This window comes from Diadema setosum, chromosome 1 (assembly GCF_964275005.1).
Source record: "Diadema setosum chromosome 1, eeDiaSeto1, whole genome shotgun sequence".
Taxonomy (NCBI): Eukaryota; Metazoa; Echinodermata; class Echinoidea; order Diadematoida; family Diadematidae; genus Diadema; species Diadema setosum.
The window spans coordinates 1,105,604-1,129,978 of record NC_092685.1 but is presented as its reverse complement, the minus strand read 5'-3'; the positions used below and the strand labels follow the sequence as shown (position 1 = coordinate 1,129,978).

At 39.9% G+C, this 24,375-nt stretch overlaps 1 protein-coding gene across 1 annotated transcript; it reads left to right on the top strand.

Annotated features, from left to right (window-relative positions):
* The first annotated feature begins 8,445 nt into the window (after positions 1-8,445).
* LOC140246117 (univin-like) lies at positions 8,446-18,173 on the top strand. Its single transcript, XM_072325559.1, has 2 exons — positions 8,446-8,773; positions 17,326-18,173. The coding sequence occupies exons 1-2, from the start codon at positions 8,446-8,448 to the stop codon at positions 18,171-18,173; spliced, it is 1,176 nt and encodes a 391-aa protein (XP_072181660.1).
* Positions 18,174-24,375: the final 6,202 nt, after the last annotated feature.

Below are 24,375 nucleotides of genomic sequence, written 5' to 3'. Positions count from 1 at the left end.
GGAGACAGTCTCCCACGTTCGGCCGAGTCTGGCACTGGAGTGGCGGATGGCGATCCCCCTCGTGCTCACCCCTGTCTCGTTGTTAGTCTCGAATAAGACACGCCATGTGGAATATGGACTAAATACCAGACTTTTGTAAAAGCAGGGAGGTGTTTCGTCTCACCTCCCTAATTATCAAGGTTTAGAAGATATGTAGCAATAGTATGTTCTAAATCCAGGCGATCTTTTAATACATGTCCTGTATGTATTGATATAAACCAACACGACGAGGGATGAGCGATTACTCTGATTCAGGAATCCAGTGTTTGACATCACTTGTCCTTGTCATTCCATAGTGACGATGACAATATTTCAGCGCAATATGACACTTGTTAGCGCTCGTATTGATATTGTAATGTGTTTTTATGTGACTATGTTTTTTTTTTACATCTTGAAGAATGCCGTAAAAAGAACATTCTCTTCCGCAGTCATCGGATATGAAAAACGGAATATAATCACGGCCTTGTGTGAGAAACTGTTGCAATTCGAAAGACAGTGAAAAAATACGAAAATAAGATAGAGCGTCTGCAATAAGACTAGTTATGGTCGTTGTACGGCCAGGGACTTTCCCTCAATGTGACGAAAGACAGATGGCGTTTGCTGGCGGCAGGATGGTGACCTCTCGATGTTACGTAATAGGGGAGATGAGGTCATATCCAGTCATCGTTGTTCGTTATGGACTGCACATGGCATGGTTGGTTCAGGAGGTGAAGAAATGGCAACCATCTCCCTGGCTGGTCAGTGCAGTGCTATTAAACTCTACCACGCATGCATTTCACCTGGAACTGTAGTTTAAGTTGTAAGAATGTGAATGAGTATTTTTTTCTTATGTACTAAATCATTCCAATGACATCATTATAGGTGTATGTCCTCTCAGCAGTACCGACCTATGTTTTTCTCCCTTTCCAATTGAAAAAAGGAAGTAAATAACGCAATAACTCTTGAGAAAGCTGAAGGGTGACGAATTTCGTAGGATGAAAAACTATGAGCCAAGTGCTTGTCGGTCACTGTCAGTCGACTTAAACAGGTGCCTATACGTGATTGAAGTGATGAAAAATTTTTGGTTTGTGGCAGAATATCGTCCACATCAAACCTGAAACCACATGACCGCACAATCATTCCACGGAATGGACTGAGCAAGAAAGAAACTCAAAATATGGTATGGTACAACAGCACCAATAATATCTTAAAGGGAAGATAAACCCCAAGAGCAATGTGGATTGAGTGAAAGCAGCAACATTAGTAGAACACATCAGTGAAAGTTTGAAGAAAATCGGACAATCGATGCAAAAGTTATGAATTTTTAAAGTTTTGGTGTTGGAACCGCTGGATGAGGAGACTACTAGAGGTTATGACGTATGAGTGGACAACAATACCAAGAAAATATAAAGAAAATTCTACAAAAATCCATTTTTCATGAAAATTACAAATTCCATCAACTTGATATTGACATATGTTAAGGGTAGCAATTATTCCCCCTGCTTTCGGAAAGAGGTTGGTCCATTGCTCTTTCATGATTCTAGAAAAGTGAATTTTTGTTGAATTTCCTTTATATTTTCTTTGTATTGTTGTCCACTCATACGTCATATCCTCTAGTAGTCTCCTCATCCAGCGGTTCCAACACCAAAACTTTAAAAATTCATAACTTTTGCATCGATTGTCCGATTTTCCTCAAACTTTCACTGATGTGTTCTACTAATGTTGCTGCTTTCACTCAATCCACATTGCTCTTGGGGTTTATCTTCCCTTTAACACTCACAGTAGTAAGTTGGAGCTTGAAAGTGGAAAGTAACTCCTCCCTATGGTCATTCTTGTTCACCCATTCTCCCTCGCAGCGTTACACAATCGGCTTGTGCCGAAAGGGTGGGTTGGGTGGTGGCGCGTCGCGTTAATGGGAACACCACCCTTCGTCCAAAGCCCCCCCCCCCCCCCCCCGGTTTTGCCGAAAGGGTGCGTTGGGAGCGTTGGGTCGCGTAGCGTTGACTGGAACCCCACCCTTCGTCCAAAGCCCCCCCCCCCCCCGGTTTTGCCGAAAGGGTGCGTTGGTACTTTTTCTCATGTAATATTAAAAGACGAGTTTTGAATTTATATTTAACTTTCAAACAACCATTTCAAAGAGGCTATCGTCCGGATCGGTTTACACTCTATTACCACTTGGTCTACAGCCAGTTGGTCTAATAGACTGTTTAATATCAGTTGGTCTAATAACCAGTTGGTCTAGTCATCATTTCGTCAAATTACTGTTTGGTCTAATTGTTATTTGGTTTAATTACTATTTGGTCTACAGTCAATTCGTCTAATAATAGCCATTTGGTCTATTTTTGGTCTAACACCAATTTATATCATCAAATACCGATTTGGTCTATTATGAGTTGGTCTATAGTAATTCCATTTTGTCTAATCATCAAATGGTCTAAAAAAAAATGTCCAATATAAATTTGGTGTACACATCATTAATTTTGGTTCATTGCCCAGTTGGTCTAGCCTCTGTCTATCTATCATCATTTAGTCTACACCCATTTAGTCTAATAACCATTGATCTTATTGTCATTTGGTCTAATAGCCAGCCTCCTGGTCTAATCAGGTACCATTTGGTCCAATCATCGTTTCGTCTATATGACCAACTGGGCTATTTTTTTTTTTTGGGGGGGGGGCGGGGCCTTTCTATTGATGTGTACACCAAATTTATATTGGACAAATTTGGTTTTATTTTAGACCATTTGATGATTAGACGAAATGGAATTAGACCAACTCGTAATAGACCAAAAATAGACCAAATGGCTATTATTAGACGAATTGACTGTAGACCAAATAGTAATTAAACCAAATAACAATTAGACCAAACAGTAATTGGACGAAATGATGACTAGACCAACTGATATTAAACAGTCTATTAGACCAACTGGCTGTAGACCAAGTGGTAATAGAGTGTAAACCGATCCGGACGATTGCCTCTTTGAAATGGTTGTTTGAAGGTTAAATATAAATTCAAAACTCGTCTTTTAATATTACATGAGAAAAGGCACCAACGCACCCTTTCGGCAAAACCGGGGGGGGGGGGGGGGCTTTGGAAGAAGGGTGGGGTTCCAGTCAACGCGACGCGACCCAACGCTCCCAACGCACCCTTTCGGCAAAACTGGGGGGGGGGGGGGCTTTGGACGAAGGGTGGTGTTCCCATTAACGCGACGCGCCACCACCCAACCCACCCTTTCGGCACAAGCCTACACAATCAACTGATACGGTGGGGAGGGGGCAGAGGTCACGGAATTAGGAACACATACACACACACACACACACTTTTATGTTTTTGTTAATCTTTTATTTTCTTTCTTTTTCATATAAACAATAATATACAATAGTTAATTGCAAAATAATACAAATTTCATTTTGACAAAAGAAATTCCACATTGTAAATATTACGAATGAAAAAGAAAGAGTTTTGTATATGAGTTTTGTATATAAAAGGACACACAAGCACACACACACACACACACACCCACACACACACACAAAGAACAGATCACAAAGGAGACAATGTGCTTTACTCAATAGCAATGGGCGCGAACGCATTTCTAATGTGCACCTAAGCCACGAATATTGAAGAGTTCGTCACTAAAGATTAGTGGATTTGAACTATAAGCGACGAAATTATTGCGTTGAAGCCCTCTTCTCAAGCTCTTGTTCTCATTTAACTAATTTGTGAAGAAAGGGACTTAAAAATCCTGTTATCATAAGAATGGTTATACCAAGGAGTCTTAACTCCTTGGTCATACCATGGACCATGGTCATACACGGGATAGAAACTAGTGCACTGTTAGCCGGAAGTACACGTATAATATAGTCGGCAGTACTCTATAGGGACTTGTATTGAAGACTGTCGACAGAGATCGCAGGCAGTCACTGGTCTACCGGTCAAGATGAGATGATCTTGGGTCATCAGAGTTCATTCATCCTCCTGACGGATACTCATTGCTGGGGGGAGGGGGGGGGGGGGTTATGCAGAAGTGGGTTATGCGAGCCTTGTGAAAACGTCTAGAATGTACCGTCTTTAAGAAAGCCTAATAAACATTGTTTTGTGTTTGTTAGTTGTTAATTTGGTAGTAAACGTTGATATCTATTCTCTTTGTTAATAGTCGATGTAAGAAAATCTGACTGAAATGCCTGTTTTATGAAAAACTTAAATGTGCGAATTATTGCTCTTAAATGAAGCTTGTTATTCCGCTATGAAGATATGTTTCTGACACCATGTCAGTGGGTAAAACAGACATTTTAACTGAATGACACCACACGTATACAGTTCTGAGGAACAAGGTTATTTCTGTGGAAATCGGAAACATCACACGAACATGTATAGACCTTCTTCTAAATCCACGTATACGTAGAAGAACATGCTGTTCAGTTCGGGGGGGGGGGAGCTTTCGGGAAAACTTGAAACGATACCACTCATTACTCACTTTCAAAGGGAGGGCGCCGATATATAGACATATTATTATGATTATTTGTGGGCACTCACTTGACAAGATGGTATTCGTCCTCCTCAATTCGAGATTTCACTGAAATATAGAACAAAAGTGCAAAGGCATTCTTTCCGGCAGCACGGACCAAGAAATCCAGCAGATGTCTTGCGCTGCTGGAAATAGCATAAAGAAAGCCGAAAACGGATGTTTCTAATAATATTGATTGGTTATGCGCATGTTGAAAAACTACAACAAATGAAGTTATTGCAGTGTACAGACAAGAAACATGCACTGGAATTAGATTTGAGATATCAAGCTAGGCGCAATATTTTTCGAATAACCTGACCGACAGCAACGCTCGCCTCGCTCGGCTGGAGAGCGCATAGAGGACGATGGGTAGAACTAGTCTCTCTTTCAGCCAAGAATGTCATCTCTATTCGTTCTCTTTATTGTATTCTTCGAAGAGATCAAGGTATGAAAACAAATAGGTCCTATGGCAACGTTTCATTTGTTCGGGAAAGTCATTTAAAAGGACCAGATCCCAATTTTCATCAATTTGTTTGCATGCATGCATCGATCCTACATCCCAGCGGCTTTGCTTTTTCTTGTTACATCTTAAATTTACATCATATCTTGACGTTGCTGTTATGTGTTTTTTTTTTCTTTTACCCGATATACTTTTTCTCTTCCTTTGTCATCGTCTGCAAGATCTAAGCAAAGACATACACGAAGTTTAATGTATGGGACTACTTAACTAAGGGAAACGTCAAATATGAAGCATTGGACTAGGTGAAATTCCTGTTCAGCGTCCTTTGGAGCTCCTTGTGCTGGTTTTCATCAGAAATATTTCAATTGAACATAATACCGTATATGTCCCCCTCCCAAAAAAAAAAAAAAAAAAAATACAACGGGACCCTCCGCAACAATAACTTTAAAAATAATGAATCAATCCAGATACAATTTCAGGATATGAAACAATAACTTATTGCCCACATTGACATTGACTCTATTTTAATGCCCACATCTTACAGAAAACCCAATCCGATTTGCTTCAGTGGTCAAAGAGAACTGAAGATCTTTGTAGAGCATGTCAGGAATCCCTTGTATTCGCACATTACAGTTTCAAGAGCATCCAAGTGCTTATCATGAATGAAAAAGACACGTGGCATGCTTTACAACGATCCGCATTTCTCTTCGAAAACTTAACCAAATTAAATGGGGCTTTCCGCAAAATATAGGTAAGATGTTGTATTTTTAGACCCTGAAATAGCATTCAGACAGTTTATTCATATTGAAGGTGAAATTGTTTAACATTGTAAAGTAAAGCAGCAATTCAGCCTGTTGACTGCTATATTTTAATGTATATAGGCCCCTATGTTTTTATCAGTAAACCACTTCAATTCAATTCAAAATAGTTTGCGTACGTCACAGAAATCCCTTGTCGATGCCTTCTTGCCACCTTTTGTTATAGAAGTATGCATAAAATTTAGATACTTTGTAGACCGATGGTGTGTCTTGGTAATACACGAGTATACACTTTTCCAGGTGCGAAAAGAATGTTACCAGATGAATGAAGAACTATTGAGATGGGGCGTTGGTTTGACAAGGGCTTCCAAAAGAATGGCCGAACTGCTAAATGAACACCCCAGTGTTTGCTTTGGTCTATCGACCATGGTTTACCAGCTATTCATAAACACATCTTGGGAAAGGGACTTAATCGGATATAACCTCTCTGTCCTCGGGTTTACATGGAGTGGAGCAACAAATGGGACTCTCTCGCTAATAGAGTTACGCCATTGTTGGTAATGGATTCTTAATCGCAATAGAAAACATGTACCTATTGTAGGCATCAAGCCATTGATTATTGATGGTTGTTAGTTTAGGACGCATCAGGGTGAATAGGGCGGGTAAACCGCTCTTTAGCTTTCCTCTTGTCTTCTTTTGGAAGTTTTATCCAAGTCTTACTCCCTCTCCCCCTTTTCGTCTTTTTATCCCTCTCTCCTCTCTTTCTCTTTCTCTCCTGGCTTCCACATCCTTGGCAGAGAACATTCCAGTACTGATCCCCTAAGCACATACAGCCATCTCTCAACAGCTAGTGGCACCGGCAAACAACCGCTCTATCTACCTGTCTCTTTTCACCCCCAACCGCTCCCTCCTCTTCTTCCACAACCAAATTTACCCCCATTTCCCCACCATCTCGTTCAGTCTCTGTCTATCCTAATAATGCATGCATATTGTGTTTTTCTTCTCCTATCCTCACTCTCTTTCTTTCTTCTTCTCTCTCTCTCTCTCTCTCTCTCCCTCCCTCTCTCTCTCTCTCTCGTTTGACAAGTCTCACCATTATTATTTTTGTCTATACCTCATCCTTTGACTCTCTTAATAAAGCTTTACCTCGTACCTGTGCAACACCTGGATATAGGCGGTTGATGGTTACCCCCAGTGAAAGTCATCCGTGGAAAACATAATACAGCTTGGCGCAATCGAAAGGGAGCTGAAAACAAAGTCTTTTTTTTTCACCAGAACTTGATACAGGTGCTGCACCTGCGATAGGGTCTGCTTTTGACAGCGTCCTCGTTGGAGCGTCAGATTTCATCCTGGAAACTTTCCTCCTCCTTAACATGACCTCCGTCTTTGAACCATCCTCGTGTAAGGTTCTCCCTTCACGCTTTCTCACTCTATTCACCTGTCGCTTTACAACACACCTGCTTTTTAAAAATATTTGTTAAATTTATCGACTTGCCCTTACTTGGCGGGAAAGTAGACGTATAATCGCGTATATCATTTTATCAACTTCACATTCAGAATTAGCAACGTAGATTTCAAGATACATCACTCTGTTCTTATTTTCGCTTTGTCATCCTTCCATCATCTCCCTAACGCCTTTGAACTGCCATCCCTCCTCATTTCCTCCTTTTTTGTCTCCTTCTCCCCTCTTTCCTTCTTTTTTTCCCTTCATCTGTCTCTCTCACTCTCTCTTTTCTCTCACTCTCCATCGACTCTTTGTAGTCAGTTTCCTTCACTCTCTCGAACCGTCTCACGACTCGGAAAGCCCGCTGGCTTATCCATATGATCCAGAAAAGCATTTCGTATCCCAACGCTCTACTTTCACTCCATTTCATGTTTGATGCGACACGACTGGAGTGAAGAAAAAAAAAGTCGTCATTCACTGTTGGCAACTGCGGGCTCGCCTCTATCACTGGCGTGTTTGTCATTGTATTACTGTAGTGCCATAATGTTCGCACCCATTATTGTGAGTTGAGGGAAGTCTCAAGGATTCTCTACAATATTGATCGTAAACCAGGTCGACTTTAACCTTGCTCATTTTTACATCGGGTCTTCTTGGGGCTAGAGATTGTTTGGTCAAACCTCTTTAGCTTTAGCACGCCTTATCCGGTTATCCCGATAATACGGCTATTGTCGAATGCTAATTGTGTAATTAATGAGCATAGCTGGCCCACGCTGAGGTGGTATCCCTCCATCTCCGTAGGCCAATTAGTCTGGCTAGACTGCTGAGAGGGGAGGCCTACCGCATTGAGCCTCTTTCTCTCTCTGCTCCTTCTCTCTCCTTTCCATCCGATCAACCTCGAGTCAGCCACTGGAGGTAGGGAGCAAAGTGGAGAGTGAGCGTGGGAAATGCTGCGAAGGAAGGACATAACATTACTCTACGAACCGTTGGCTTGAGAGATCACTGCGAGGCATGAGTGCAAGGAGCCGCTTAATAGGGGAGATGTAATAATGCCACCGTATTTGTAAAGAGGAGACAACGATGTTTTTACGATACCGATATAAATGACCGTGAGATCGTCGATTTTTCCCCCTTGTCCGTCCGCACAAGTTAGTAGAGATTTAGCGCCAAGTGTTTGATGTGGGGGACAGAGCCTTATCCCGCTTCGAGCTCGTATCGTAATCAACTGGAAGAAGAAGGTGAAAGTACGTTTAGTCAACGTCAATGGAGGTCTCAAGACTCGTGCTGATCATTGTAATATGGCTGACCACAGCCCAGGGAGCCCCACCCGACTACGTGACCCTTACCCGTAGAATGGAGAGCAAAATCCTGCGAGTGATGGGGTTAAGCGAACGACCACATCCCCGGCCCAACGCCACGGCACCACAATACATGTGGGACTTGTACAGGCAAATGTCCGCCGCGGAGGAAACGGCCGCAAGCCGTGCAGACGATGGACCGAGGAGAGCGGATGAAGGCGATGAGGACAAGGCGGGAGAGTGCTCGGGACCTGAGCTCCATGGTAACATCATCCGGAGCCTATCAAATACAGGTGGGTAAAATCACTGACTGGTAGGGGATGATTAACGAGCAGAAATAACGACGTATGTTACGCCAATTACTCACAAGCCAAGGTTGCCTACGATGACAGCTGGTAGCAGTGGGTGATGGACTCATCGCCATTTAATACCATATCTTGTTTCAAATATTTTTTTTTCCTGCCTAGGACACTATTTCACCGCGTGGAAAGAATCATATAGGACAGGTTGTCTGCTCAGAGATAAGGTTACGTCTCACAATTTGTCATTATTATTTATTTTGACTGGCGAGCGCTTGTTCATCATTGACACGAGCCATGATTGTCATTTATCTACACCATCTTTGAATAGTTCCGAAAATGGATCTAGATGTTTGATATTGTCCTGCAATTTCACGATTTTAGTCAAAACAGGTATTTGACTAACCTAAGGCAATGAGTAAAAAAATATATATATTTTTTTTTTTTTTTTTGGGGGGGGGGTCTTTTAGATATCGATTAATTAGATATTTCCGATCCATAAAAAGTGTTGTTTCCAGCTTCGTGTGCACGTCATTGTTGTGTACGCGTTTATGTTATTTGTCTTACATAAGCAGACTGAATGCGGAACTCTAATATTCTCGCCAACTTTCCTAATGTACCGTATATGCACATGTCACTTTTTTGATAGTTTGAGGAAAGTAATGATAATTTATACATTAAACTTGAAACATGGACAAAGTAGGCTTGGACATTAAAATAAAAAAAAAAAATCTTACGCTAATTATTTCCATCGCTTCATTGGCACTGCGTGTGATGTCCTGCACAAGGCTTGGTAATTTTCGCGTTGTTGGTGATTATGGTATACTCCGGGATGTTAACCATTTAATCCCACGTTTTCCATTCAACCTTCACCGAGGCTTGAAAATACCCAGTTAATTATTCCATTGAGTCGAGTGTTCGGAACTCGGGCAATTAATCATGCCCTTAAACAATTCTTCATGATAGGTTCGTTGAAATCCCGCGTAATCTCAAACTGAGTATGGCTTGTCCAGCTCTTTGAGGTATAAAAGAATGCCAATTCTTGGCTGGAATGCTCGTTTTTTTTAGCGGCCGTATGGTTCAATGGACTGAGTCATTATGGGGCTTTTCAAACCTAATTGGATAGGTGTCCACGCTGGCCTGAATAAAGAGTTTAGTAGGAAACCGCGAGGTGACTGGGGCTTTCTTTAGCCACGACTCCCCATCAACAATGACACTGAACCTCATTGTCAAACTAATATCCCATCATCGTCTACTAAGGTTCAACGCACACAATATGGCCGCCTTTGCTACACTGTCTTGAAGAATCTTAAAAAGCTGCTGCCTACATTATGCTTGGCAGGAATTACGTAAGATTTAAGAACACAAACTGATGTAGACTATTATTCATCCAGTCGAAGTATTATCTCCAAAATTCATATAAATCACAAAACTTTAATGGAAACTTACGTCGCGCGACGTTCCTTACACTGAATGACGCCAGAAGAAGCTGATTGTTAATCGGCGAAACGTCGCACGACGTAAGTTTCCATTCCAGTTTTGTGATTTATAAGAATTTTAGAGATTTAAGAACACACTGACGTAAATCAGTACACGTTTGCAAGATGACAGTATGATTGTGTTCACGTTTGGGCACTCGTCTCTGCATCATGTTAATTCTTACGTCACCATCACCAAGAAAGCAAATGAAGAAGATATCAACGTACAGTACTCGATGTTTGTACTCGGCAAATGTTGCTATTGAGAATACCAGTGATACGAATCCTCGTTGTCTCGCTGTTAAAATTTCTCTACTGTCATTGTTTTTTTGTTTTTTTTATCTAATATAGTCGATACACTTATGTCATTAAAAAGCATCTGCACGCCCCCATCTGTGTGTGGACATCTCTTTGTCCATGACTTATTCGGGTATGTGTCATGGAAGCTTCCTTCCTACTTTGTGAACAATCAGTCCCTTTAGTTTTTCCATTTTATTTGACTCCCGACTTTAAGGTCAGCTTTGCGGGCAATATCCTGTAATTAGTTTAGAGTTGCGAAACATACAAGCAAATTGATTTCATGTTAAACTGACAAAGAAAAATGACTTTCAGCACTGGCCATTGGTAATTTGCCATATACACACAGCTTTTTTTACATGACCTTTATTACATGTTGCCATATCACTTTAATGATTCGATAAAATGCTAACATCCTTTCGAGGCTACCCCTCTCCCGTCTGATTTCCGACCGACTGACCGAAACAAATGAGTTCCGCCTGTTGTTACGTCATCAGGCCATCAGCTCATTACTCAGTCTCCTTCCCTAACATTTCCCCTTTCCCCGACACACTTCTTACAATGATATACAACACTGATAATCAGCAACTTTACCTTATCTACAAATAGATACTAGTTCATTTATGAACATCATGTTTAAGTGATCAAAGATAATCGAGGTATCATTATCATTGCGTAATCTTGCTTGTCTGGAAATGGATGGTTCTTATGTCGTGGAAATTAAATCACGTTGAATACCGAAGAGACAATTCCCTGTCATGGGCTGAAATCTATTTGGTCTTGCTCGGATGAAATCATTGTCATTTGATGTCTATTCTTTGTTTGAACATTGAAGTCTGACATGCAAAGCAGGGGACACATACAATTTAATGTTCGTATAAACCAAGTTTAATCTTACTGTCTTGTTATCGCGGATGCCGAAGTAATAGATACAAACTATATAGAGCAATGACTGCGCTATATTGTTATGGCAGCTGCGCAGTATAGATGTCCTTTTTTATCATCATCATTACTGCATTCGTAGAATACAGCATAAATGACTCGACCTTCAATTGATAATGATCAGTCGCGATGATCTGAAAGAAATAACCAAAAGCAGAAGTCCACACCGTCACTCTTACACTGCACCACATCAGTCTCCTCTTGCTCAATCAATCAAAGTAATATCAGCCAATAAATGTGGTTAAGAAACTGTTATTGGAAGGAAAGGTTGCTCTTTCATTCGCTATGTGATTTATGTTTTCTATACAAAATCTGTATTGACATATCATGGCCTTAATACTCCACTTTTGTGATTATTAGAAAGATGAATATTTAAAGTTAATTGCATTCTCTTTTTATAGTCATAATATCTATTAAGTAATAATTAGTAACAATTTCTATTACTAATAGTGATACGGTGATAGTCAGTGATTTCTTGTTCAAATACAAATGAAAATTTTTGCAGTGGTAGATGTGAATCTCCTTGATGTTTTTATAAAGTCGTCTATTATCATTGAGGCTTGATGTCTGAAATCTTGCTGTTCATCCCTTCCCGCTATAGGGGAATATTCTACAATGACTATAAACTCTTTCAGGGATGGATAAACTCGGACAATTAGTCATAACAAAATCAATCGTCTCCAACAAGGAAGAACAAAGAAATCCTTTTCAAAAGTTGTTTTGAATATAGGAAGTACCAGAGAGCAGTGGATTAAGACAGTTGAACGAATGTGGACCAATAACAAATTTTATATTAGGCTGAGTCAGAGTGTCAGAAACTCGGGGAGTATTAGTATCCAGTACAAAACGTAAGGTACAGTAAGATACAATATAAAAACCTGTTGATTGATTTGAAACAAGACCAAAGAATAACTTTTTTTTTTTGGGGGGGGGGAGGGGGGGTTTTAAGGTATAGTTTTGGTTGAGACCTGATTTCAGGTTTCTAACAGCTTTTAGTGAGATAATGAGAAACCTCTTGTGAAAGAGCACGTGATTCCATGAGGAATTCAACGTTTATTTGATGAAAATTGGTTTTGAAATGGCTGAAATAGTGGGACCCACACTTTATTACAATTGCTTTGTTTTACTTTGTTTTTAGATGTTTCAGTCATTTCAAACCCAATTTTCATCAAAAAAACTTTAAATTCCTCTGAAAATGGTATGCTCTGTACTATTTCATATAAGTGTTTTCTTGGTATCTCGCAAAAAATTAAAAGCTCAATTCTCATCTCCACCAATGTTAATACTGTACCATCCCTTTAACTTTGTAGGTCTGAAGACGATACCAAACTAAAATGGAAATCAACATTCTATCTATTTTTTTTTTAATGCTTGGTGTCATGTGACCTGTAGACACCTTTTTTTCGCGGTTTCCGTGAAGACGCTGAGCAAGACTGATTTAATGGTCTTCATAATTGTACAGACTGTACATTAAATGATGACGATGTTTTCATTCAAAATGACTCTACCATGTGAAATATTCACTGTAAAGTTTATGTTGATCTGTGTATTCGTTCATAATTTTTATTACCTAGAAGTCAGAAAAAGTTTGGCTGTGGTGTCAGTGTCCTCTAGTAAATATCGGTCAGTGGACTGAGTCGAATGTTTGGAGGATTGTGACTACCGTGCCTCATGTCGGTAAGACGACCCAGATGCGGATTCTGTGTTAGTTCTGTCTGGTCACGGGTAAACATGTGTCGGGAATCGGGCATCGCTTCTCCTGACCCACGTCGACTTGGCATACTTGCTGGGTGATCTCTGGAAGGAGCAATGCATCAGTGTCACCATGGAGCAGCATCTTTACCGGAGGACTTCCTCTCTCCTCTCCCCCTCTCTCCTCCAGGGCTTTTAACTTCACAATAGAAAACTTACGCCTTGGGCAAAGTCTTGATGCGAATGGAACTGCTCCACAATGGACAGATTAAGTATCATTTAAATGCCGGACAGAGAAGGGAGATATACCCCTTGTGGGTGGAGATATTGGTGCATTATGTTACCCCATCACAGTCATATATACATATATTTTTTTTTTCTAAGGAACACCGTGAATTATGTTCAATACGTCATGCGTGAAAGAAAGAAGTGTTCACTATTTTATTACCCAAATGAGGAATTGTCCCTCTAGTTTGCTTCTCCCTTTTTGAAATGATATTGAAACAGTAAAAGGCGAGTGTTGTTCCGCAACTCACATTTAATCTTGAAGTCATGGACGTAATCGTTAATGGTCCAGTTCAGTTGTCAGAAATGCGCCTAGCAAACACGCTCGGAAGAACAAAGTTCTCTTTGCAAAAATGAGGCAACCCCAAATTGTGCTCCTTAAATAAACAGTTGATTCCAGAATCTCACACCCTGCCAAAATGCACACTGCTTCCGGCATTTCACAGGTTCGAAGTGAAAGGCATCGTGCTGATTGCAAGAAGAAGCTCGAAGTTTACAATCCCGCCTTTTATTGTGCATTATTGTGTTCGTGTATGTTTGGGGTGTGTTTGTGTGTGTGTGTGTGTGTGTGTGTGTGTGTGTCTGTCTGTCTGTCTGTCTGTCTTTCTGCCTGTCTATCTGTCCGTGCTTGTGTCAGTGATCGAATCTCCTGGAATGTTCGATGAAAACTCTTCTTCAGACAAATTTGCCCTTTTATCCGAGACGGATATAGTAAGTCATCATCGCACAGTGAAGATGTTTACGGCAACTTAAAAGTAAGAAGATTATATAGGTGTTTTTTTTTTTAATATAGGGTTTTACCTGCTTCTAAAAACGAAATGATGGCATTGGCAGTATGCAAATTAGATGAAGTGATCAGTTATCGTCTCGCAACTCTACAACTTGATTTTACATGATGGGGATTATTGTAGAGATCACATGTTGTGAGCGCCACTCTATCAACCCTTTCTTATCTTGTTGGGAGTCAGTATTGCATAATCGTTATAGCTGTTTAACAATCTAAGACGAAAGATACAATTCCTGGATTCATTTAGAGATAAATTTAGTTTAGATTTGTGTTTGCGCCACTGGGAGATTGAGACTGCATTTCAGGTGTGAGGAAAAGCAAAGAATATCCAATAATTGGTTGATGTTTAAGGGCCATTTATTTGACACTCCACATTCTAAACTAGATGGTTATTTGCTGTTAATGAAGGTATGGTGTAAAGTACATGCTCTGCGATACACAGAGAAAGAACGTCAGTTACGACTCAGACATATCAAGTCCATTGTCAATAGTACTATTCACATGATATATTTACATTGTATCTTGATATATTTAAAAAGATACACCGATATCATGCGTATATAAAATAAAAAATTATATTAGATATGTAATTTTTTTTTTGAGGGCGCTGATGTAACTCGCTAATTTCGTTCTGTATCATGGAATGACTTTTCTAATCACATTTCTGTGTATAGGAAGAAAACCGATATGATACTTGGCTTGTACGTTGTCACAAATGTGTTTAGCAGCGACTTAGCGTTGTAAGTTCATTGTAAGAACAGTGTGGTTTAATAAATATCAATTGGACATTATTCGCGTAACAGCGGTGTAATTGCGATACCTCACTTCTAAATGAACACACATTTGAGTTGTGGTAAAATTAGGCTAATTTTGTTCTCAATACAGCTGAATACGCAAGCGCGGGAGATAAGCATGCGTTCCGTTCCATTCGTCAATCCAGGGACTGTATACCAAGGAGGTATGAGCTACCTCCTTGTGTATACCAAACTTGCGCTGTATCGCTGTGGCTTGTTGTTGACTTGTCTCAAGATGGCAGCAGACACATTTTCGAAAGAGCTAATTTGTAACAAAGTGGTGGGATGAACATAACCCAGCTCACCTGTCGGAAGCTCAGCACTCGGTCTGTCTTTTTATGTCAGCAGAATACACGTAATGATTTACACAGATATTTGGGATTATACGTTTAATCCCGTCGTCACAGATAGTCACTTCAGAAATGACCTCAAACAAGAATATAGAAGGCAGTTATCCAGAGCCTTCTATAAACTGTAGTCTCATTGAAGTATACAATCAGTGTTTTCCAAACTTGAGTATCTCTGGCCCTTCCCACTATGTTTCAGTATTACTGCAACTCGCTTCATTCTGTGGGATATGTTCAAGGACCAAGTAGTGACTGGGGCTGATGCGGAAGAAACTTCGTGCGAGGCCAAGTGTATAGCATGTGTTTTGTAAGATCTTTGTGGTCCCTAAAAGCCTGCGTTACAGATGTGGGGGCCACATTGGAGTAATAAACACATCAGCTAGCCTCCGACATGCTGGGAAGGGGAAGGGCGAATAGGAGCATTGTTCGTTTGAAGGAGAGGAGAGAAAGAGAGGGGAGAGAGGAGGAGAGTGGAAGACGAGTTCCATCATGCCATACCTGCATACCTTGGTACTACCCCCGGGAGATGAGCGACTGACCCTCGGGTGAAACAACAAGGAGTACACGGTGTGCCAAGAAAAGAAAAACAGAAACAGCTATTGAGGTGTTTCAGTTTTTTTCATATCTTCATGCAAATATTGACGACATATTTCTGGTTTTGGTTTTGAACTCGCTGCTTCGATAATTATTCAAGAATGCGCGTTAGTGTATATACATCTGATGTCACTTCTGCAATGTCTAGGCATGAAACGATTATGAATGGCATTGTTTTGACATCGTGTATTTTTACACGTGCTCCCTGAAGGGATTTTTGCGGCAGAACGCCAGGTGACGATGGAGTGTCGAACCCGCCAGGTGAGGCGGCCTGACTCGCCTTCAAAGGGTACACCTGCCAGCAGCCATGGCGGCCTGGTATCGACCAGAAATACCGAGTTCCGTGCAGACAGAAATAGAGCACTACTACAAATTGTGTCTCCGAAGTATCGAGCAATATAACCTTGTTCCATGCTGCCGTTTTGTATAACATGCAAGCAGTTAACCATTAAAAAGGCCAATGTCAGATATACCTACTACTGAAGTTGTACTCAACCTAAATTGTCATTATTTTTTTTGTTTCTCTCTCTCCTTTACCCCCCCCCCCATCCCAGTCACCTCAACTTCTTCACAAGATATCAGTGACAGCTAACAGTAGAACATTTTGTCAGATACACTAAGCTGATATTAGGGCAAACTGAGGGTAATTTTAAATGGATGAATATTTAGTTCGATTTGTAATATTTTTGGCGTTTGCAGTCGTCTTCTTTTTGTTAATGTTAAGAACAAGTTTTGTTGTGACAAACTTCGTTAATATTATTTTGACCAAACCTGATTATTGTGTACTGATCTTTTAATGAGTCTGGGAGCTGGCAAAGTCTTACCTTTTGACAATCTTATTTGTTTGTCGAAACGAATCATCAATAATTCACCCTGAGATATTACAATGATAGAAAAAAAAAAACTAGTTCAAACCCCTTGCGTAGTATGGTCGTGATCGATTTCTATGAATTTTATCCCTTTTATCAGTCCAGCAGATTATACGATGTAAGGGCAGACACCTTTTTATTTGTTTTGTTTGTTTTCTGGCCAATTTGAACAGAGTTTAATTAGTTATCTCTCGAAACAAGTCGAACTGTCAATTATTGTATCAGGCTAGTGGTGAATATCAATGATCCTTGGTGTTTGTATATTACGCTGAGGTGTGTACATGCTGTTTGATTCTACCAATTTGCTCTTTTCAAATCCGCATCGATATTCAGGTATTTCGTGCAAATTCGTCATTGAAACTATTATCATAAAAGTAAACATTCACTATGATGGGGTAAAACGGAAACGATATTATACGTCTATTGATAACACTTTTCCCCGCATTCTCGTCCATATACAGGGGGCGCTCTTCAGGCCAGTAATTCTTCAAGTCTTCAGCAAATTACTTTCTTCGACTTATCGTCCATTCCCAGCCTTGAAACCATCAAAGCGGCTGATCTAAGGCTAGACATTCCCGCCATGTCGTCAGAAAAGTATTCCTCACTCCAGCTCAGCGTCCGAGTCTACCAACTCGTGGGGCGGACTAAATTCAATTCCATCATGTCACTGAAAGACAAGCGATTGCAACTCGTTGACGTCGTGTTCGTCAAAGCTTGGCGAGGCTACGCAGGTACAGTGGACATCTTGGAAGTGGTGAGTTCGTGGCGGGCTCGAAAGGCGCGAAATTTTGGTCTGCTCCTTCACCTCGAGCCTGTACACTCTGGGAACTCGGAGGTGAGACAGCGAGTACTCAAGGAAGCCTTCACCGCCATTCGCAAGCAGAGCACAACCAATTTAATCTTGACCTCGGCCGAGACCCAACAGTGTCGCAGTCGGAGAAACAAGCGTCAAGCCGATTCCCTCGATGAGCTGCCGACGACGACGACACACAACAACCTCTGCCAACGACATCGGCTGTATGTGAGTTTCCGCGATGTGGGTTGGCAGGACTGGATCATCGCGCCAATGGGGTACCAGGCTTACTACTGTGATGGTGAATGTCCCTTCCCGCTGGGTGAGAGACTGAATGGAACCAACCACGCCATCATACAGACTCTCGTCAACTCCATCGACAACCGAGCCGTACCCAAGGTGTGCTGTGCACCCACCAAACTTTCTGGCATCTCTATGCTTTATTTCGACAACAACGAAAACGTTGTACTCAGACAGTACGAAGATATGGTAGTCGAAGCTTGTGGTTGTCGATAGGAAACTTCACAGAGGGACCTTATATGAGAAAAGTGATGTGGCTTGTTGCCATGGATACATGCTCGAAAGCAGAAATGAGACAAACTGCATTTCTCGTCATAGCAGAGTCTCATAGAGACTGCTCTGTCATGGTGACATTCAAAAGACATGAAAACATTGGTGCGAACATGAACGCAGAAACTGAGCAGCAACGACGTTATGACGTACATTTCTGGCAACATTTACCTTGTGCCTATGGAAGCGATAACTAATCTATTATATCTGGTTCGCGTTTTCACTGCTCATTTCCTCTTCCAATATAGTTTTCAAAGTACTTTTTTTCTAAGGGATGGTATAGTTTTGGTTGAGAGGGGGGTTCAGATTTTAGGGTTTTTGCGAGATGATTAGAAATCACTTATGAAGTGATTAAAAGCATACAATTCTTACAGGAATTCAAAGATTATTTGATGAAAATTAGTTTTGAAATGGCTGAGATATCACAAAACAACAGCAAGGTAAAACAAAATTTTCCTTGTAAAAGGTGGGTCCCACCCTTAATTGGGACCTTTTTGTTTTTTGATATCTCAGCCATTTCAAAACCAAATTTCATCAAATAAACCTTGAGTTTCTCTTAGAATTGTATGCTCTGTAATATTTTATAAGTGGTTTCTAATTGTCTCACAAAAACAGTTGAAAACCCGAAGCCCGATCTCAACTAAAAACCCTTTAATCTGAGTCGCAAAGTGAATGATGAAAAATTCGATAAATAAATCAAGAGTTACTGGGTCAAGGAGGAAAACTACTTTTTTGACTAAAATGTTCATGATTCCTGGAAGCACACTGTTGTATTCATGGTAATTCTGAGAAAACATCATTCCCCGATATGCGACTTGAAGTTATAATTCTCGAGAGGTTATTTCGACGAGGAAATATAGGGGTTCTATCTTATGGCTCTCAGTATACACACAAAAATGTAATGTTCTGAATACCCACTCAGTAGAAATTTGAGTTCGTTTTTTATCTGCTCCATACATGCTTACGGTTTCAGTGTCGAGATAAGGTCAAAGGAATGATCCCTTTCATCACATGACAAACATTAAGATGATCGATGGATTTGACGTCATACGTGACGTCATTTATATGACCCATACGACATAAAGAGTAAAGTAAATGAATCAAATTTCAAGTCAGGTGTATTAAACTTCCGGTCCATGTAAGATCGAATACTAAATTTCCTATTGCAGATTTCGTGTAGTAGATTTATTTGCACTATCGATATTAACCAGATTATCTGGTTTTGATTGTGCCGTCTGCCAAAAGTAGAGCTAGAAGTACTAATCTGTGACACAGATAGTTTTTCCTCGAGATCCACAGACGTATGTTACGAACTGACATTTCAAAGCGCACGAAACTTTTGATAGTGGATACAGAAGAAAAAGAATATGATATTTTCCCGCCTGTTTCTATTTACTGTTGTCGGACGGGAAGAGAAAATGAACTTGCCATGATGTAGATATTCTAGCTTATTATTCATTTTTAAAGTATATTAGATTTGTTATCTTTTCTGTTTTAGTGAAATCAAGTAAATGACAAGTTTAATTTGATTGATGAAGATTTTAAAGAAACCATATGTTACAGTGAGTGCCAATATAGTACCAGTTGTGTGAAAGAAGAGAGAAGGCGTTTGCGTAATTGTTAGTAAAAAACAAAAATCCTTAAATATCGTATCCGATCTGTCTCGGAAACATTTATTTAACGTGTCATATATCTGTGTTAAATTATGCAACAACAGCGCGCACAACGCACTGATAATGCTGGTTATAATGGCTCAACATATTATTGTTCTTTTGTTTGTTTGCTTGTTTTTTATTTGTTGTTTTTTTCACAAGATATACAACACAGCTAAATCAACCAAGTACATATTCAAATTTACTTGTTTTTTTTTTTAATAAATTAAACCAACTGTACGGAGTTTTCACATCATGCTCCTGACACTGGTTTTGAATTGTATGTATTTTCTGTTATGTAAATACGTGCTGTGAACATTGATCTTTTATTTCATCACATCAGTATTCGTGACTATTGTACTCCAATGAATTATTATTAAACTACAAGTGTATACCCATATCGAATACAAAAACTTGTCTTGATTCCAAGTCTGGTAGTAGCACGCCCTCAATTATGACCTTTGTCTTTGTTTCTCAGCGTTCTGAATGACCTCACACTCCCTTCATACTTTCCTGACTTACTCTTTGCATGCAACTAAAATGTTCGTTGAGCGCATCCATAGAAACAATCACTTGTGACTTTGAAGAGTTCTAATGACAAAATATACTTAAACGATGTAATGAACTAAGTTATTAAATCAGAAATAAATATGTTTATCACTCAACTATTCTGTTTCAGCGTGAAGTTTAAATTCAAACTCAAAGTACCGTGTAATATTTCTTTACTTTAGGTCATCTTATCATCTTACTTCATAATCACTACTGAATTAATCACAAGCGTAAATATTTAATTAGACTTAAAAGCTAATGTCTTTAGAAAACAAAATTGTGTAGTGAGCTGTAAATGATGTTCAGTTTCCTTCCGTGTATGATCAGTAACATAACGTTACTTGGTGAAGTGTGCCCTGACACGGTTGTAGAATACCTATTGTCCATCAGTAATAATACTGTACAGAAACAACACTATATGTTATCACATTATCCGTAACTAACAGCTAGTATATATTTTTGTGTTCAACAGCAGGAGATAATTCAAGCATGTTTCAGGGGTGGATCCAGGAATTCCGTAAAGAGAGGGCGCCTTTACAAATTTAAAGGGGGTGGCGCACGCACCCCTTCCTTATTTATTCCTTTTGTTTAGTTTGTTTTAACGAAAAAAAGTAAGGAGGGGGGCGCCCGGTGCGCTCCCACCTGGATCCGTCATTGTGTCAGCAGAAATAGACAAAGCGGTATGATGTCATCATGACGCTCGAAGCGACTGGAACGTAGAGATCGAGATTGATCGATTTTACGTCATCTGTTGCGTCATTATGTGAGTCTGATGGAGAGAGATGCACACAGCCAATGACAGACAAACAACATTACACTCACACACATAAGTCATTGTCTTATAAACGAGGCCGAAAAGATATAATAGCTTACGGCTAGTGACAAATGTATCTTTAATAATCACGTTGGATAATAGAACCCCTAATGGCTCATAGTTGCCTGTACATGTATTTTGAAATAGCTTCCGTGTGATTATTCAAATTCATGAAATTCTTCTGTCGAGATGTTTTCATTGCAACTGATTGATAAATTATTTACGTCGATGTAGGGTAATTTGTCAGTCAGTTGCAACTTCCGTGTGAGTTGATAAAAGCTTTAACCAGTGTAGTTGAGCATCCGTTACTTTATGTGCCTGTTTTGTGAAGCGAAATACAGGTAGGGTACCTGGGTAATCTTATGAAGTTTGTTAGGAGGGTACCATGGTGACTGGATATTTTGTCATATTCCCTGACTGACTTTTTTTTCCTCAATTCATCATGATTATCGGAAAGTCGAGTAAAACAAACAAGCGAACAAAAATGAAAATAAAAAAACAGCGAAAATTGGAATTCCAGACTGATACCAACTAGTGTGATTCGATTGACCAGAATGATATTCTTTGCACAATTAATTCTAGTCAGTTTTTGTGGCTGGACGTGCTTTTCCATAAATTAAAAGACAAGAACAAGAACAAGAACAAGAACAAGACCAAGAAGAAGAAGAAGAAGAAGAAGAAGAAGAAGAAGAAGAAGAAGAAGAAGAAGAAGAAGAAGAAGAAGAAGAAGAAGAAGAAGAACAACAACAACAACAACAACAACAACAACAACAACAACAACAACAACAACAACAACAACAACAACAACAACAACAACAACAACAACAACAACAACAACAACAACAACAACAACAACAACAACAACAACAACAACAACAACAACAACTCATTCATTTCGGCGTAGATTCTCAACAGTAGCATCAGTCCGCTTATTTGACTGCCGAATTTAGTTTGAGTGGAATAACACCTTAATAGAAACAGATTCGCTCACAGAGAAACCAAAAACGAAAAGGAAGAACATCAAAGCTTTCGCTTATTCCAAAGAATTTGTGAGACTTACCACAAATCATCATAACATTTCTACGTCCAATGGGACAGGAATTGTTTACACGACAGAGTGCGAGACCGTCACTGCACTGTATGAGACCTGACGTTGATGGCAGTATGCAAGAATCTATTTCTGTTGTCCACCAGCGTCCAAAATTCACACCTTTTATACCAACGTGCAAGTTGCAGCCTCACTTCAACATTTTAAGCTTGCAGCCACATTTTCCCGAATATACTTATATTCGGGAATGAAAACAAGAACGATTTGTTTTTCTTTTTAAACCAATCTTCATCAATGGTGAAGGTGAACCAATTTTCAAATAGGCGTTGATGTACAAATTTCGACAAGCATTATTATTTTGAGGTTGTCAATGATTATTGACAGATGGGTCACTGCAGGATGTTCTCTCCACTTGTGTTGGTATAAAGTGGATGAGGGACATCTCACTACTTCGCTTAATGTATCATATCGATACCACTACGTTTGATGCTTGAACAGGGTGTTATAGATGTGCTTGCTCCCGTAATAATAATCATGATGTCTATCTGCTCGTACAGTTACACTGTAACATGTCACTACATTGCAATTCTTCCTGAGCTAACTTTATATGCAAAGTCTCAAAAGACTATAAAACAATCCACAAGTGAGAGCTGTGTTTACGAGTTGAAGAATTTTCTCGGTCTCCTACTTCCCACAGATGATGTGAAGTGGGGTACGACCTGATTCGAGTCAATGTTCCCTGGACCGAGCACTGGACAAACAGACCTATTGAGGGCCTCGTGCAGCAGCCTGCAACCCGTACGGCTTCCCGCTACCGCTCTGCCGGCTCCTATAGAGAACGGAAAATGGTGTCCTCTGTTCGGTGTTAGGATTCCAACAGAAACTCATTTACCTAAACTTATTTTGCCGGATATGTGTCTAAATATCTGTTGATATGTAGCATTTAAAAAACAGGAATGCTATTTACTTTCCATAATCCATAATCTCGTATGTTCTATGCTCTTACAAACCGATTGTTCGTTAATTGCATCATATTTATGTTCGTTTTGTTCTTTTTTATTGTGTGCACATGTAATGTAAGGTATATCGACGCAGGACTCCCTTGTAAAGCAGGCATTAAATGTGGCTGGAATGGGACTATCCTGCTTTTAAAGAAGACTTAGTAAACAAATAAATGAAATAGGGTTTCTCCTGTCCAAAACCTATTCATAGTCATAATTATCATGACTGCACGAATGACAATGATAAGGGGACCATAACTGCCGAAGGACGTATTTTCCTGATACACCATCAGATTTCTCCATGGCCATTTAGTTCCACCACAATCTATAAGAAGGAAGAAACCCTGTCTTAACGAATTATGTCATACACTGTCTTCGCAAAGCCTAAAAACAGAAGCCATCGACTCCCCTCCCAAGGTCTAAACCCTGGTTTTGGTAGCTCAAAGCACACCTCCTTAATGAAACGTCACACCTTCGCTCATCTCAAGCAAGATTACGTTTAGTGTATCATCACTTCGATCTATCAGCCGATATGCACGCAGGAGCTTCAACGATTGACAATTCGTTGCTTAATAAGAGACATTGTCTGTTGAATATTCATTTTCATATCACATTACAGTGCTATTGACATGTTTGGCAGAGCTTGCACGAGGCAGGTTAAAAAGGGGGGGGGGGGTGCTTTATGATCCCAAGATTTTCTTTTTTGTTTGTTTTTTGATACACAATTCGGAAGACGTTGATTTTTTTCTTTGAAAATTATCAACCAGATGTTACCTTGAGCTTGAAGGGTCACGCAATACCCATTTCAAAAAGAGATGTTCACATTGATTGGCCATGATGAGTCAAATCTGTACGACATGAGTAAGAAAATATAGAAACATGTAAAGATGTTTTTAATACTTTTTTTTTTCTTATTAACGTTTTGAAGACACTGCCTTTTTGGATATATTGCAAGAGCCCTTTTTGATATGTTGTACTATGCTGTAGGGGAAATATTTCCTTGCTTGAAGAATGAAATAGCTCGGAATGTGTGATGGTAAGCTAAAGAGAACAAGGACGGTGGTTTCTTGAGTCTTCTAACAAC

Excerpts from the sequence above, each read along its gene's own strand:
- LOC140246117 (XM_072325559.1), top strand. The coding sequence starts at position 8,446 with ATGGAGGTCTCAAGACTCGTGCTGATCATTGTAATATGGCTGACCACA. Across the intron at positions 8,774-17,325 it reads CCGGAGCCTATCAAATACAG|GGGGCGCTCTTCAGGCCAGT; the intron begins GTGGGTAAAATC and ends GTCCATATACAG.